Source organism: Canis lupus, chromosome 7 (genome assembly GCF_048164855.1).
Source record: "Canis lupus baileyi chromosome 7, mCanLup2.hap1, whole genome shotgun sequence".
Classification (NCBI taxonomy): domain Eukaryota; kingdom Metazoa; phylum Chordata; class Mammalia; order Carnivora; family Canidae; genus Canis; species Canis lupus.
In genome coordinates this window covers 25770187-25783424 of record NC_132844.1, presented here as the reverse complement: position 1 = coordinate 25783424, position 13238 = coordinate 25770187, and the positions used below count along the sequence as shown (strand labels likewise).

Below are 13238 nucleotides of genomic sequence, written 5' to 3'. Positions count from 1 at the left end.
AAACTGAAAGCAGGAGAAAACCACAAAGTTCACCTTTCCCTGTGTTGTCCAGGGCACAGTCTTTAAGACAGATTATGACCACTGTTGGTGACACAGTTTGTAGATAATGACGGAAATAACCTTCATTATGCATGAATCACAGTGGCTTTCTGCTGAAGAGGGCAGTGCCATGGAAGACATGACATAATCAGTTTAAGTTAAAATTACATTTATATGCACTGACTTCTCATTAAAAAAATTCCAAGTAGAGAAGAATGATTTCTGAGCTATCCTCACCAAGGAGGATTGCTAGTCATGTTTGGAAACTGTCAGAAAAGGTTTATTTCACAGAATAATAATAGTGCAGTCAAGTAACAATAACAATGACAGACAACACAACAAAAACACTTCATTTTTATTCTGGAGAAATACACATCCATTAGAATATTAAATCCAAAGATAATATATCTGTGATTTAAAAAAAAAATAAAGTAAGAGATGCCTGGGTGGTTCAGTCAGTTGAGCCTCTGACTCCTGATTTCAGCTCAGGTCATTATGTTAGGGTGGTAAGATCCAGCCCCATGTCCAGCTCTGTGATGGGCGTGGAGCCTGCTTAAGATTCTCTCTCCCTTTCTGGCTCTCCCTCTGCCTTCCCACCCACTCCTCATGCTCATGTGCTGTCTCTCTCTCTCTAAAATAATAAAAATAAGAGCTAGGCTCCAAATCAAGTAATAATAAACATTTTTATTTTTTTTTACATTTTTCACAACAATGTAACAGCATTGTACAGATTTTACTATCTATTCTAAAGAGAGATGTACTAGTAAATTTTGGGAAAATTATGATATATTGTATTATACGCTCTGATTTCCTGACTCTAAAAAGGTCCAACAAATAGAGAAATTTATGAAGTATTTCAAAGTTCCATGGCTAAAGAGAAGTGTTAAGTAATTATCAAGTGGGTATGTTCTCTTTCTGGGTCCTACCCTGCTCCCTGTCTATGTACTCAGTGGGACCTGCCTTCCTGTGTGACTCCAGAGTGACCCTTTCAGGGGTCTCCTAGTTCAGGCTTAAGCAGGATATCTCCCAGTAATATTTGTATCAACTTGGAGACCACAAATAATGGCTTCGTTCCCTCTCCCCTAGTCCATATATATCTAGGGAGACCTAAACTGCAGAGTCTTGGGCTCTGTGGTCATTTCCCCAGGCCAAGCCTTCTCACTGAGTGTCATTGTGTGTACTTCTGTGTACCCTTGGTTAGCTGCTGCCCACCCTCACGATACTCTTTCTCTGCAACTTTTAAGTAGGGCTGAGTGAGGGAGCCTTGGCTGACACTTTGGAAAGATTGCCAGTGCTTCAACTACAGCTTGGAGTCATCACATCTGTCATAAATGTCACTTTTTATATTTTCCAGTTGACAGATCTAAGCATTTAAAAGAATGCTGCTTGTTGAATTTCTTCAGACTAATTTGCAATTAACTATTCAAACACAACTTACATACCCACTTGAACCCTACAACAATGACATCTTTGTCTAGTATATACAACTGAGCACATACTGAAAATTAAAAATTTTCTCAAATGACAGTAAGGCTGACACCCTTTGTTTTCCAATGCAGCCCAGGTCTTGCTTAGAAAGGATGCAGGTTCTAACCCTCTTCTGTGTCAAAAAAGTGGCTTTGTTTCACCTCGCTGAGATGCGCCTATGGCCAAATCTGAACGGCAATTCTGGAGTAGGGGAGGAGCCGCTATCACACCACATTCAACATATCTGAGATCGTGGCACTCACATGCTGAGGACTGGAGTCTTTTAGAGTATTTTTGGAGGCAGCACATAATAAGGCACTTGAGAACCAAAAAGCTCAGTTCAATGAAATTCAACACAATGCTCAGGCATGAGGTAATAACCAAGAAAAGTATAAAGATTGTTTTCTCGGTGGGTTTGGAGATGAAGCAGTCTACAGTGTTGGGACAAGGCTTCAAAGCACATTTCATAAGGTAGGGAACACTAAAGCCATTATACAGCTTGTAAAATAAAACCAGGAAGCCAATTTCAAAACCAGTTTTAACAATGAGGCTGATAAGATAAGTGTACCACAAGCCCCCATCCATCATACCTGGGCTGACATACAGTTTCTTTCTGTGCCTTTTCTCTCTGCCCTCACGATAGGCTACGTGTAGAACCACCAGAAGTGAAGGTGTGGAGACCATGATCAGTTGTAAGGCCCAGAGTCTGACTTGGGAGATGGGGAAGAAGTGATCAAAACAGACATTTTCACAACCAGGCTGTTTAACGTTGCACTCAAACTCTTTCTGCTCATCTTTCCATACATGCTCTGCTGCCACTATGTAGACCAGCAAACGGAAGATGAACACAACAGCCAGCCAAATCCGCCCAATCCCAGTTGAATATTTGTTTACTCCAGTTAGGAGGTCTCTGAAGAACATCCAACTCATGACTTAGGCTCAAAAGGAGGTCAGATTCTGCAAAAGAAAACAATTGCATCATGATTCATTTATTTTTATTTCATTGATCATTTCTACTGTCTTACTTGATTATGGGATTATGGAAGATAAACTCAAATTTCAATGCTGGATATTGAGGACTCACTTTCAAACAAGGGAATGACACTATTGGTCTACAGATGTAATTAATCCCATGCCCAGTTTAATTTGGAATTTAGTTGGTGATCCCACACATACTACCCTATTTTCAAACAAATTATTTGGCTAATTGCTTCTAAGGATGAATGAGTTCTGTTACTGATCTAGAAAAAATTAGATTTGAATCCTAAAGTGACCTTGGTATCTTGAGATAGCCCTCACATACCTACTTCTTGAAGTTGTAATCTCTACTCACTTTTTCTACTTTGTCAATGCCCCTCCCCAATCACTAAAGATTATTCCCTGCACCTACCTCCTGTAGTGTCCAGTATCCCATCCCAACAACTGAGCTCACTTCCAGTCTGATAGTGGAAAGTGAGGCTCTCCAGTATGAACGTTTTCAAAGTTATGTTTCCTTACTCCTCCAGACTCACATCCATGCCCAACTTAACCTGCTCCACTCAGTTCAGAGAGAGAGGTCAGTCTCATCTTGCCTCAGAATGATCATTCCAGCTCTACATCCCATTTTTTATCAAGTTTCCCTGGTTCTGTACTCTGTATCTCCAATTTCCATTGTTTCCTTCATCTCAGCATATAAATGTTCTTAAGTGTTACCCATTTTAACGGGGGAAATCTGCAAAGCTTATCTCGCTGACAACTATCTTCCTTTATCCCTTATTTCTATTTCCTCAGCTATTATTTACTCTTCAACTCATTGAGTCTAGTTTTTCTGCTCATCAATGCACACTAAAATTTCCACAACCACTCAACTACCAAGTCTTCTAGATGTTCTGGATCTCATTTAGTTTTTCTGATACTATTGCCTGCTCTTGTGTTCTTTAAACTTTTTCAGCCTTGACTTCCATATTACTCTATCTTGTCTTTCTATTGTTCTGATCCTCTTGATTGTGCCATCTTAGTTTTCTTTGACTAGTTCTTAAAAGCTCTGTCTTCTGCTCTTTTTGCACTCCATATGCTCTCCCTAGAAAATCTCATTCATTCCCATGGATTCAACTACTCCTTTCAGATCCTAACTCTCAAATCTTCAGCTCCCCAGATTTCCACATCTCTCTGCCTCTTGTTATCATCTAAATATGCCACAGTCATCTCAAACTCAATATATCTACAGCTGAATTTATTATCTGTCCTGCCCTTTGATTTTTTTTGCTTAATGGCATCACCAATATCTAAGCACCCAAGTTGTATATCTCATGTTCGTTCACTCCTCACCATGATCCTTTTTTTTTCATGATCCTTTTTAATTGCTCACCAAATTCTTCTGATTCCTCCTATCTCTCAAATTTCCCTCCAAGTTACTACTGAAATCTCTCTACCTATACATCCTTCCATGGCTTTCTATTTCCAAATTATCATCACTTCCTCTCTCCTCCTCATATGTCCTTGATGCTGTTTAATTATCTTGCACTTCTGTCCATCTCTTTTGCTGTTTTCCATATAAAAACTGATAGGACAAAAAATCCAGTCAAGAAATGAGCAGAAAACACGAACAGACATTTCTCCAAAGACATACAAATGGCCAACAGACACGTGAAAAAAATGCTCAACATCACTTGGCATCAGGGAAATATAGATCAAAACCACAATGAAAGACCACCTCACATGGGTCAGAATGGCTAAAATTAACAAATCAGGAAACAACAGATGTCGGTGATGATGCAAAGAGGAACCCTTTTACACTGTAGGTAGGAAAGCAAACTGTTGCAGCCATTCTGGAAAACAGTATGAAAGTTCCTCTAAAAGTTCAAAATAGGGGATCCCTGGGTGGCGCAGCGGTTTGGCGCCTGCCTTTGGCCCAGGGCGCGGTCCTGGAGACCCGGGATCGAATCCCACGTCGGGCTCCCGGTGCATGGAGCCTGCTTCTCCCTCTGCCTGTGTCTCTGCCTCTCTCTCTCTCTCACTGTGTGCCTATCATAAATAAAAAAATAAATAAATAAAATAAAAAAAATAAAAGTTCAAAATAGAACTACCCTATGACCCAGCAATTGCACTACAAGGTATTTATCCGAAGGATACAAAAGTAGTGATTGGAAGGGGCATATGCTCCCCAATGTTTATAGCAACAATGTCCACAATAGCCAAAATATGGAAAGAGCCCAGATTCCATAGGCAGATAAATGGATAAAGAATATGTGGTATATAAAATAGAGTATTACTCAGCCATCAAAAAGAATGGAATCTTGCCATTTGCAATGACATGGATGGAACTAGAGGATATTATACTAAGTGAAATAAGTCAGTCAGAGAAAGACAAATACCATATGATTTCACTCATGTGGAATTTAAGAAACAAAAAGAGATGAATATGAGGAAGGGAAGGAAAAATAAAATAAGATAAAAACAGAGAGGGAAAAAAAAACAGAGAGGGAGGCAAACCATAAGAAACTCTTAACTATAGGAAACAAACTGAAGGTTGGTGAAGGGAAGGTAGTTGGTGGTTGTTAACTAAATTGAATTTAAATTAAAAAATAGTTTTTAAAAAGTGGATAGGATGCTAGGGAGCCTTCTTTTTCATTTTAGTGATGTCTTTCTGGCTTCCATTTTGTCTTATAATTGAATTCTGTGGTGTGGCCCACAGCTTTTGTTTGTTGGGCCCATTACATACTCAGCATTCTCTGTTCAGTGCTTTTGAGTTGGTCACACAACTACCCTAGAAAGTGGAGATTCTGTTTGCTTTTCAGTTTGGTTTGTTTGTTTATGGTGGTGGATGTTTTGTTCTCTCAGATGAGAAAGCTACTTTCCCAAGTATACAATGTAAGATATGGAGCAGGGTTTAAATCCAATTTACATCATTCTAAAATAGAGCTTCTCAACAGTGACACCATTTATATTTGGGGCTAGATAATTCTTTGTTGGATCAGCTGCCGTGTGCATTGTAGGTTGTTTAACAGTATCCCTGGCCTCTATCAGCTAGATCCAGTAGTACCAGCTCCTACCTCTATTTCAACCAAAAATGGACAACTGAAAATGTCTCCAGATATATCCAAATGCATGGTACCATGCAGAGATGAGACAAAATCTCTCCAAGTGAAAATAACTTCTCTTAACTTTCTACCATCATCAGAAGATGTGGGCCAGAGCTCCAGTTCTGCCACTAATATACTTTGAGATTTCTCAGGTGAAATCCTTGCCATTTCAGGTCTTGTTTTCTGTTACAAAAATTACTTACTTTTTGCTTTTTATATTACGCAGTTAAAAGAGTATCATGGAAATGATGGTGTGAGGAGAATGAGGAGGTTAAGAAAATTGGGATATTGTTATAGCAGCACACCTGTTGGAGCATGTCACATTACCTCTTACAGAGGGAACAATATGTAGTGAGCCCACACACTAGAGCCCTAAGGAAATATGTGAGAGTTAAGAGATGTTTTCAGAGAAAACAAAGATACATGTACACAGTGCTCTATTCAGCAGGGAATAAATACTTCAATGTCCTTGGGTTCAGAACACAAACAAAATTATATTAAATAAAAAGGATTCTGAAATCCACCTGAAAGGTTAGTGTCTCCGTGAATTATTAAAACAAAGTCCCAAAGATTAAAAAAGGGAAAACAAAAGGTATTATGTTTTCCTATAACATGTGTCATCGGGCATTTGTCCATATTATTCAAAAAGATATTTATGTAATGTTACAAAACATTTGGAAGTGCCCTGTTGGGCATTTTAGAGAAGGGAAGAGAGCAAGAGTAGATTCAGGCTTTTTTGCTAAAAGAAAAGCAGTAAGAACATTTTGAATAGAATTGGAAGACTGACACCATTAAATACGTCAGGATTATGAATTTCACTTGACTGATAAATGTCTATCCTATTTTGAAGTTCTCTGCTGATGGAAAGTCAATGGCTTTTCTCAGAGAGGGAGGTGTTCTAATTTTAACAAAGGTGATTTAGCATAGTGCATAAGAGCCTAGGCACAGTGTTGGACTCCTTGGGTTCAAGTCTTAAGTTCAGCTGTGATTTTAGAAATACCAACCATGTGGAGCTCAAAACAGAGTGTGATACATGGTAGGTGATCCATAAGCATCATCATTATTACTTTGCCAGTAAAAGTCTTTTCTTGGTGTCAAATTGGAAGCCTTTCCAATTGCAAGTTAAGTATATATTTTTCTCTAGCTTTTTTCCTATGAAGATGGATAAGTTAGGAGTCTCCATATAATAGCCTTTTAAGCATTTGAAAGCAGTTATTGTTAGTTTGAAATCATTAGCTCATCATTCTTATGTCTTAACAATAATTCAGATTGTCTCTTTATTTTTAATTTATCCCTTAAACCACTAAGGATAACTACTGATTTTTGAAGAGTTTCTACTTGTCTATTCTAATGTACCAATTCTCCTATGACTTTCTCTCTTAAGAACTAGCAGTTAATTGCACAGGAATTTAGTTTGGAAAATTGAATTAATAAAATATTTTCAGAAAGTAAAATATTCAACATTGCCAATATCAGGAATAATTTTGGGAAGTTGTGAATTCTCCCCAAACTTTTTATCTAAATTAAAATTGGAAGTGAGAAGAAGGTGCTGGATCAATCAGATTTCCATGTCAGAAAAAATTAAGTTGGATCCCTACTTTATGCAATTTAAAATATTAACTCAAAATGGATCAAAGAACTAAAAAATATAAGGGCCAAAAAAACCCATAAAATTCTTAGAAGGACACAAAGGGATAAATCTTTATGACCTTGAGTTTGGCAATGGATTCTTAGATATGACACTGAAAGCATGAACAACAAAAAAGAATAAATAAATTGGACTTCAACAAAATTATTATTTAAAGATTTTATTTATTTATTCATGAGAGATACAGAGAGAGAGAGAGAGAGGCGGAGACACAGGCAGAGGGAGAAGCAGGCCCTATGCAGGGACCCCGAAGTGGGACTCAATCTTGGAACTCCAGGATCACGCCCTGGGCCAAAGGCAGGCACCAAACCGCTGAGCCACCCAGGCATCCCAAGACTTCATCAAAATTAAAAACCATTGTTCATCGAAGGACATTATTAGGAAAGCAAGAAGAACCAAAAGTGGGGAAAAATACTTGTAAGTCATGTATCTGGTAAGGGTTTAATATCCAGAATACATAAGGAACTACTAAAACTCAACAACAAAATATAATTCAAAAATGAGCAGAAGATTTGAATAAACATATCTCCAAAGAAGACATACAAATAGCCAGGACATACATGAAAAGATGCTTAACATCACTAGTCGTTAGGGAAATGCAAATCAAAGCTACAATGAGATACTGCTTCACATTTACTAGGATGAGTACAGTTATTAAAATATAAAAAAGAGGGCAACTGGGTGGCTCTGTTGGCTAAGTGTCCAACTCCTGATCTCAGGGTTGTGAGGTGAAGCCTCAAGTCGTGCTCTGCACTGGGCATGGAGCCTACTTAAGATTCTCACTCTCTCTCTGCCCCTCACTGCCTGTGCTTTCTCTCTTAAAAAAAACAAAACAAAACAAAAACAAACAAACAAAAAAAAAAAAAACGAATTGTGACAAGTATATGCTCTAGCTGCTGGGATACAAGAGTGAGCTAGATAGAGAATAGAGAAAGCTCCTTGCTCTCATGGAGCTTATATTCTAGAGAGGGAGAAAAATAATAAACAAGAAACAAGTAAATGCATAATATTAGATAATGATGAAGGCTGTGAAGAGGCATAAGCAGAATGTGATGTAATTATGATGGGGCCAGGAAAGCCTCTTTGGACTGAGGGGCCGTGGGAGACCTCTCTACTGAGGTAGTGTTTGGATTGAGCCCTGAAAGGCAAGAAGTCAGCTACATGAAGCTATGAGGAAGAACATTTTAGGAAATGGAATACCTAGTCAGAATGAATTTATGTGTTTGAGGAACAGAAGGAAGGTCCTCAGTGAATGAGGGGTGGATGGTCTGAGATGAGTTTGGAAAAGGAGATCCAGCCAAGTTGTATAGAACCTAGGTGGTCACACTAGGCTGTTCTGTGCTATGTCACTATAGACAAGAAGTTCACTCTTTTGAGACTTCAGTTTCCCTGTCTATAAAATGGGGTTACTAATATTCCACAAGCTGACTTCATGAAGTTTGTTGTGGTCATAAATCAAAATGAAATATAAGAATTTCATAAAACACACAGGAAAGAAAAGAGATAGCAAAGTTGAATATTGAATTCTTAGGTGAAATATTCAGTCTCAAATTTCTTTGCTCTTTGCCGTAGAATAAATCACTTACTCATTCTTCAAAAGCCTCAATTCTTCCCACTGACCACATTAAGAAAATTGAACTAAAAGATGAGAAATTAATTTTCATATCACTTTGCTGTCGTATTTAATATTAATATTAATAGGAAATATCCATTCAGTCCTATTTACTCAAATAATTCCAATGTCAAACCTATTGCAAGGATTTTTTTCATTATTGGCATCAACGTTGATTCAAGTATTTCATAATTCTATGAAAAATCCCAAATGAAATGTATCTGGGAAGTGGAGACAGAGGGTATGTGGGTACACAAATACACATGTTCTATGGGGATGAGAAGTTAGAATGCTCAAATAATGACTGACAAATTGTTTTAACCCTTCTCTTAACAGCAGAGACTTAATCCTCAAAATGGAGATCTTGGAGAAGAATTGTGTAAATGTAAAATTTTAGATAACTATCCCCTGTGTGCTGCATATCCAAAAGTCACAACCAAATGAATAGGTAGAGGAAATAAATTTATACATGTCAGAGTCTACTCTCTTAGAAGGAACTTGCATTAGTATAGCTCTGAGTAAATAGATACAAATGAATAAGTTCATTTGAATCAATTAGGATATCATTTGATGCCTGACAAATATCAATTTAAATATCATCATCATTATCAAACCAATGAAAATTGAAAGACCCCTCCCCCAAAAAATCAACTAAAAATCCTCCACCGGCTATACTAAGGTTCTACTAACTGATTTTTTTTTAAGATTTTATTTATTATTTTGAGAGAGAGAGAGTGAGCAAGCATAAGCAGGGGGAGCAACAGAGGGAGAGGGAGAAGCAGACCTCCACCCTCCCCCTCTGAGGAGGAAGCCCAATCAACCATGTGGTCCCATGACCGGCATAATAACATGGTAGCAGAGGTTAACAGAAGAGTAGAGCTCTGCATGAATGCTAGGTGAACAGAAACTATGTAGACCTTCTCAATGTCTACATATTTCCACATACAGGGAAAAGTTTATAATGTACAGATATAAAATACTCCATCACTCTCTTCTGCAACCAAGGATTCTGGATTTTTCTGGGACAACCTTATTGCAAACATGCTGATGTCTAATGAAAACTAATGAAAACGTGTATGAGTTTTGGGTTGAGAAAATGAGTTACAATAACCATACAGTAGAGGCAAGGATAGTTAATGCATCTGACTTTTCTACATCATGGATTAAATATCCATTACAGTCATTTGATTCTCATTCCTCCAATTTACCAAGCAAACTCTGAGTAATAATTTTCTTGCCAAGGAGATTCCCTAAACTGTGTGAAGATATTCCCCTGAAATTACATACAAGAGTTCCAGTCCCTGGAGAGGCACCTGTTAAATCAGGCTCCTCCGGGTTTGGTTAATGAGTCCCTTAGAGCTGACTCACCTCATGGTGAATCATACACCTGAGCTTCTGAGCCTTTGGGACTGAGCACCAGTCCACCCATCCTTCGCTTATTCCAAGATGAGCCTTTGCTATGCCAGCAACTTCCCCTACACTGAAGCTTCACTTCTTGTGTGGTTCAGCCATCCACAAGTAAGTGCCTTCTTTGTGTTCTTGAGTGGGCACAAAACCACTGAGAAGCCCTGGCACTGCCAGAAGGCAGAGTCCCGCACTGAAATGATCGAAAACTGCTATTTTGAAACTTGTGTTTGAGGGGCACTGGATTTCCAATTTCCTTGCAGAACACCAGTGACAAGCCTTGAAAATGCATCAGCTTCTATATCCAGTTCCTTTCGTGTCCCAGTAATAACAGTGCCTGTCTGTGGGTAGTGCTTGAACATTTCCAAAATGTCTCACAGCATCTCATGTAATCCTCACCTCCACCCTCTAAAAGAGGTGAGGTCTGTGGTATGACCCCCAATGTAGTGACGAAGAAAGGGAAATTCAGAGAAGGAAGGGGCTTGTGCAAGACTCCCCCTAATCAGTTGGAAACCTGGCAGCAGAATGCAGATCCTGAATGATTGGTTTCTAGTTCCCCTTAGCATGCTGGGTCTTCTGGTTCATTAACAACTCTGTGCTACATTGTACGCAAATTATTTGACCCCTAAAGAATAGAGTTTCCTCTCAAGAGTCTCTTTCCACTACCTGCTGACACTTGCAAATTCCATAAAACCCCCATTTGTATACAAGGCATTTTCATTTTTAGCAATAGCCTATTTGGAAAATCCGTAAAGCAAGGTGTTTCTCAGCCCAGGATCTATGACCCCTGAGGGTCTGTCATTAGATTCTCAAGGGCTTCTGAGAAGTTTATGCGTGTGTATTTTGTTTTTACAATCTTAAAAACAAAAAAACAAAGAAACAATGCTGCTGGATGACTAGCTCGTAACCAAGGACTGCCACAGGATTTCAGTACTCATAGTCACCAGCATTTGGTAAACTACACAGCCTTCAGGCCAAATCCAGTTGACTACCTGTTTTGTAAATAAAGTTTTGTTGAGGCACAACCGTGCCCATTCACTTATTGTTGTCTATTGCTGTTTCCATGCTAAAATAGCAGAGTTGACTGGTTGCAACAGAGATAGTATGGCCCTCAAAGCTAAAACTACTATCTGGCTTTTGCAGAGGCCATTTGCCCACCTCTGATATTTACATTGTATTTGAAATCATATTGGAACCAAGTTACAGAACTTTAATTTTTCTGGGCTTCCGAGAAACAACACATAATGGATTCTGCTCAGGAGAAAGCTACATGAAGGCATATTGACAGGGCAGCCTGAATGAAGCCTGCTGGCAGTTTGAATGGAGACATGCTGTGAAAGGTAACCCAACCCACAGTGAGATAGGTAGGACCAACTTTAAAGAATCTGGGCTTCTGCAGTCAGTACCTTATTCTCTTAATGAGTGGTAATTTAATTTCAGCCAAATCATATCTTTTGTCCACTAAACTTTAATTAATTTTATTGGTTTTGTGATGTTTGATTTTTCTTTTGTAAATATAGTTGCATAAGAGCTATAAGTCTAAAGATTGGCCTGTGGATATGAAATTATTTCACATCTAATTTTAGGTTTTATACATATAAATAACAGTATACTAAAAAAATAAATTGTTAACACTGAGGATCCATGGACAATGCTGAGTAGAAGCATCGTATATGTGTCACACAAGCTGACACATATACATTTACACCTCTTGCCTAGTATTTTACTTTCCTGTATGAATAAAGGCATTGCCATTTTTACTTTTTTATTTTTTAAATATTTATAAAAATTTATCTATTTATTTGGGAGAGAAACTGTGTGCATGAGTGAGGCGGGGGTAAAAGGAAAGGGAAAGAGAATCCCAAGCAGACTCCTCAATGAGCACATATCCCAATGCAGGGCTTGATCCCCTGACCCTGAGATCATGATCTGAGCCAAAATCAAGAGTCAGACGCTTAACTGACTGAGACACCCAGGTGCCCCCAAGGCATTATCATTTTTAGAGGATCCTCTCTTAGGAACAGTTCAAAGGTTGTCCTTAAGGCACACAGAAGGGGCCACTGAGAGGTCTTGGGCTGTTCCTCTATGAACCCGAAGTCCCATTCATTCACATTCTGTGCTCAGGCCAAGCGTTTTGACTTGGCCACAGCTGCCAAAGCCCTCAAGTCCATCACATGTTCCAAATGGGTAACTTAGAGGCAGCTTATCCAGAAAGGGCATCTGTGATGCAGCACAAAACTGGATAGCAATACATCTAGTTTGTAATAATTAGGATTACTTCTCTCATCAAAACTTTTTGGAAGGAGGTAATGGCTAACTACCCAATTACAAGAAATGCCATCTTCCCATTAAATAAATAAATCCTATCATAGGAGAAATAAGCTTAACTTACCTCTTGACACAGATGTGGAGATTAAGAAGAGAGCCAGTCAGTTGCTCATTTGATTAAAATAAAATCATGAGCTGATTATATTATTTCCCTGAGAGGAAACTAGTGCGTTAAGCTCAGGCAAATGGAGTTTAGTGGTTTCCAAGGTAGCATAAGCCAAACAGGTGTAACCTGATCATTTGTTTTGCCTCATAACTTAGATGAGAACTTTTGTGTCTCTGCTGTTTATAATATATGTTAAAAGGGAATTGAAACTGGAAAAACCAATTAAAGCCATTCACATACACACAGTTCATTGAATATCTCTTTTTATAAAACCTTATCATCATCTACACAAAGAAGCTGGAACAATGAGAGAGAGTGTTTCATCTCTTTAAAGGATTTTTCCAAGATTATTTATCAGAACCTATCTACCAAAAACAATAGGCAAAAGAACAATTTAAGTGAATCTATCTTTGATGAACTTATTTTAACTTCATATCATACACACAATTCTTAGAAATTCAGAAAGTAAGAAGACATAGTAAAAGTCACTCTCACAAAACCAGGAAGCATGAACAGATATTTTGTATGTACATAGCAAACAGATGAGAAAGAGAGGGAGAGAAAAGTAGGGAG

The 13238-nt window shown here is 38.3% G+C and overlaps 1 protein-coding gene across 1 annotated transcript; it reads right to left on the bottom strand.

Annotated features, from left to right (window-relative positions):
- Positions 1-376: 376 nt before the first annotated feature.
- On the bottom strand, positions 377-12740 carry GJB7 (gap junction protein beta 7). The gene is made up of 2 exons (XM_072831575.1): positions 12624-12740; positions 377-2463 (listed from the first exon to the last, which is right to left on the bottom strand). Exon 2 carries the CDS (start codon positions 2434-2436, stop codon positions 1645-1647), a length of 792 nt encoding a protein of 263 aa, XP_072687676.1. The 5' UTR covers positions 2437-2463; positions 12624-12740; the 3' UTR covers positions 377-1644.
- Positions 12741-13238: the final 498 nt, after the last annotated feature.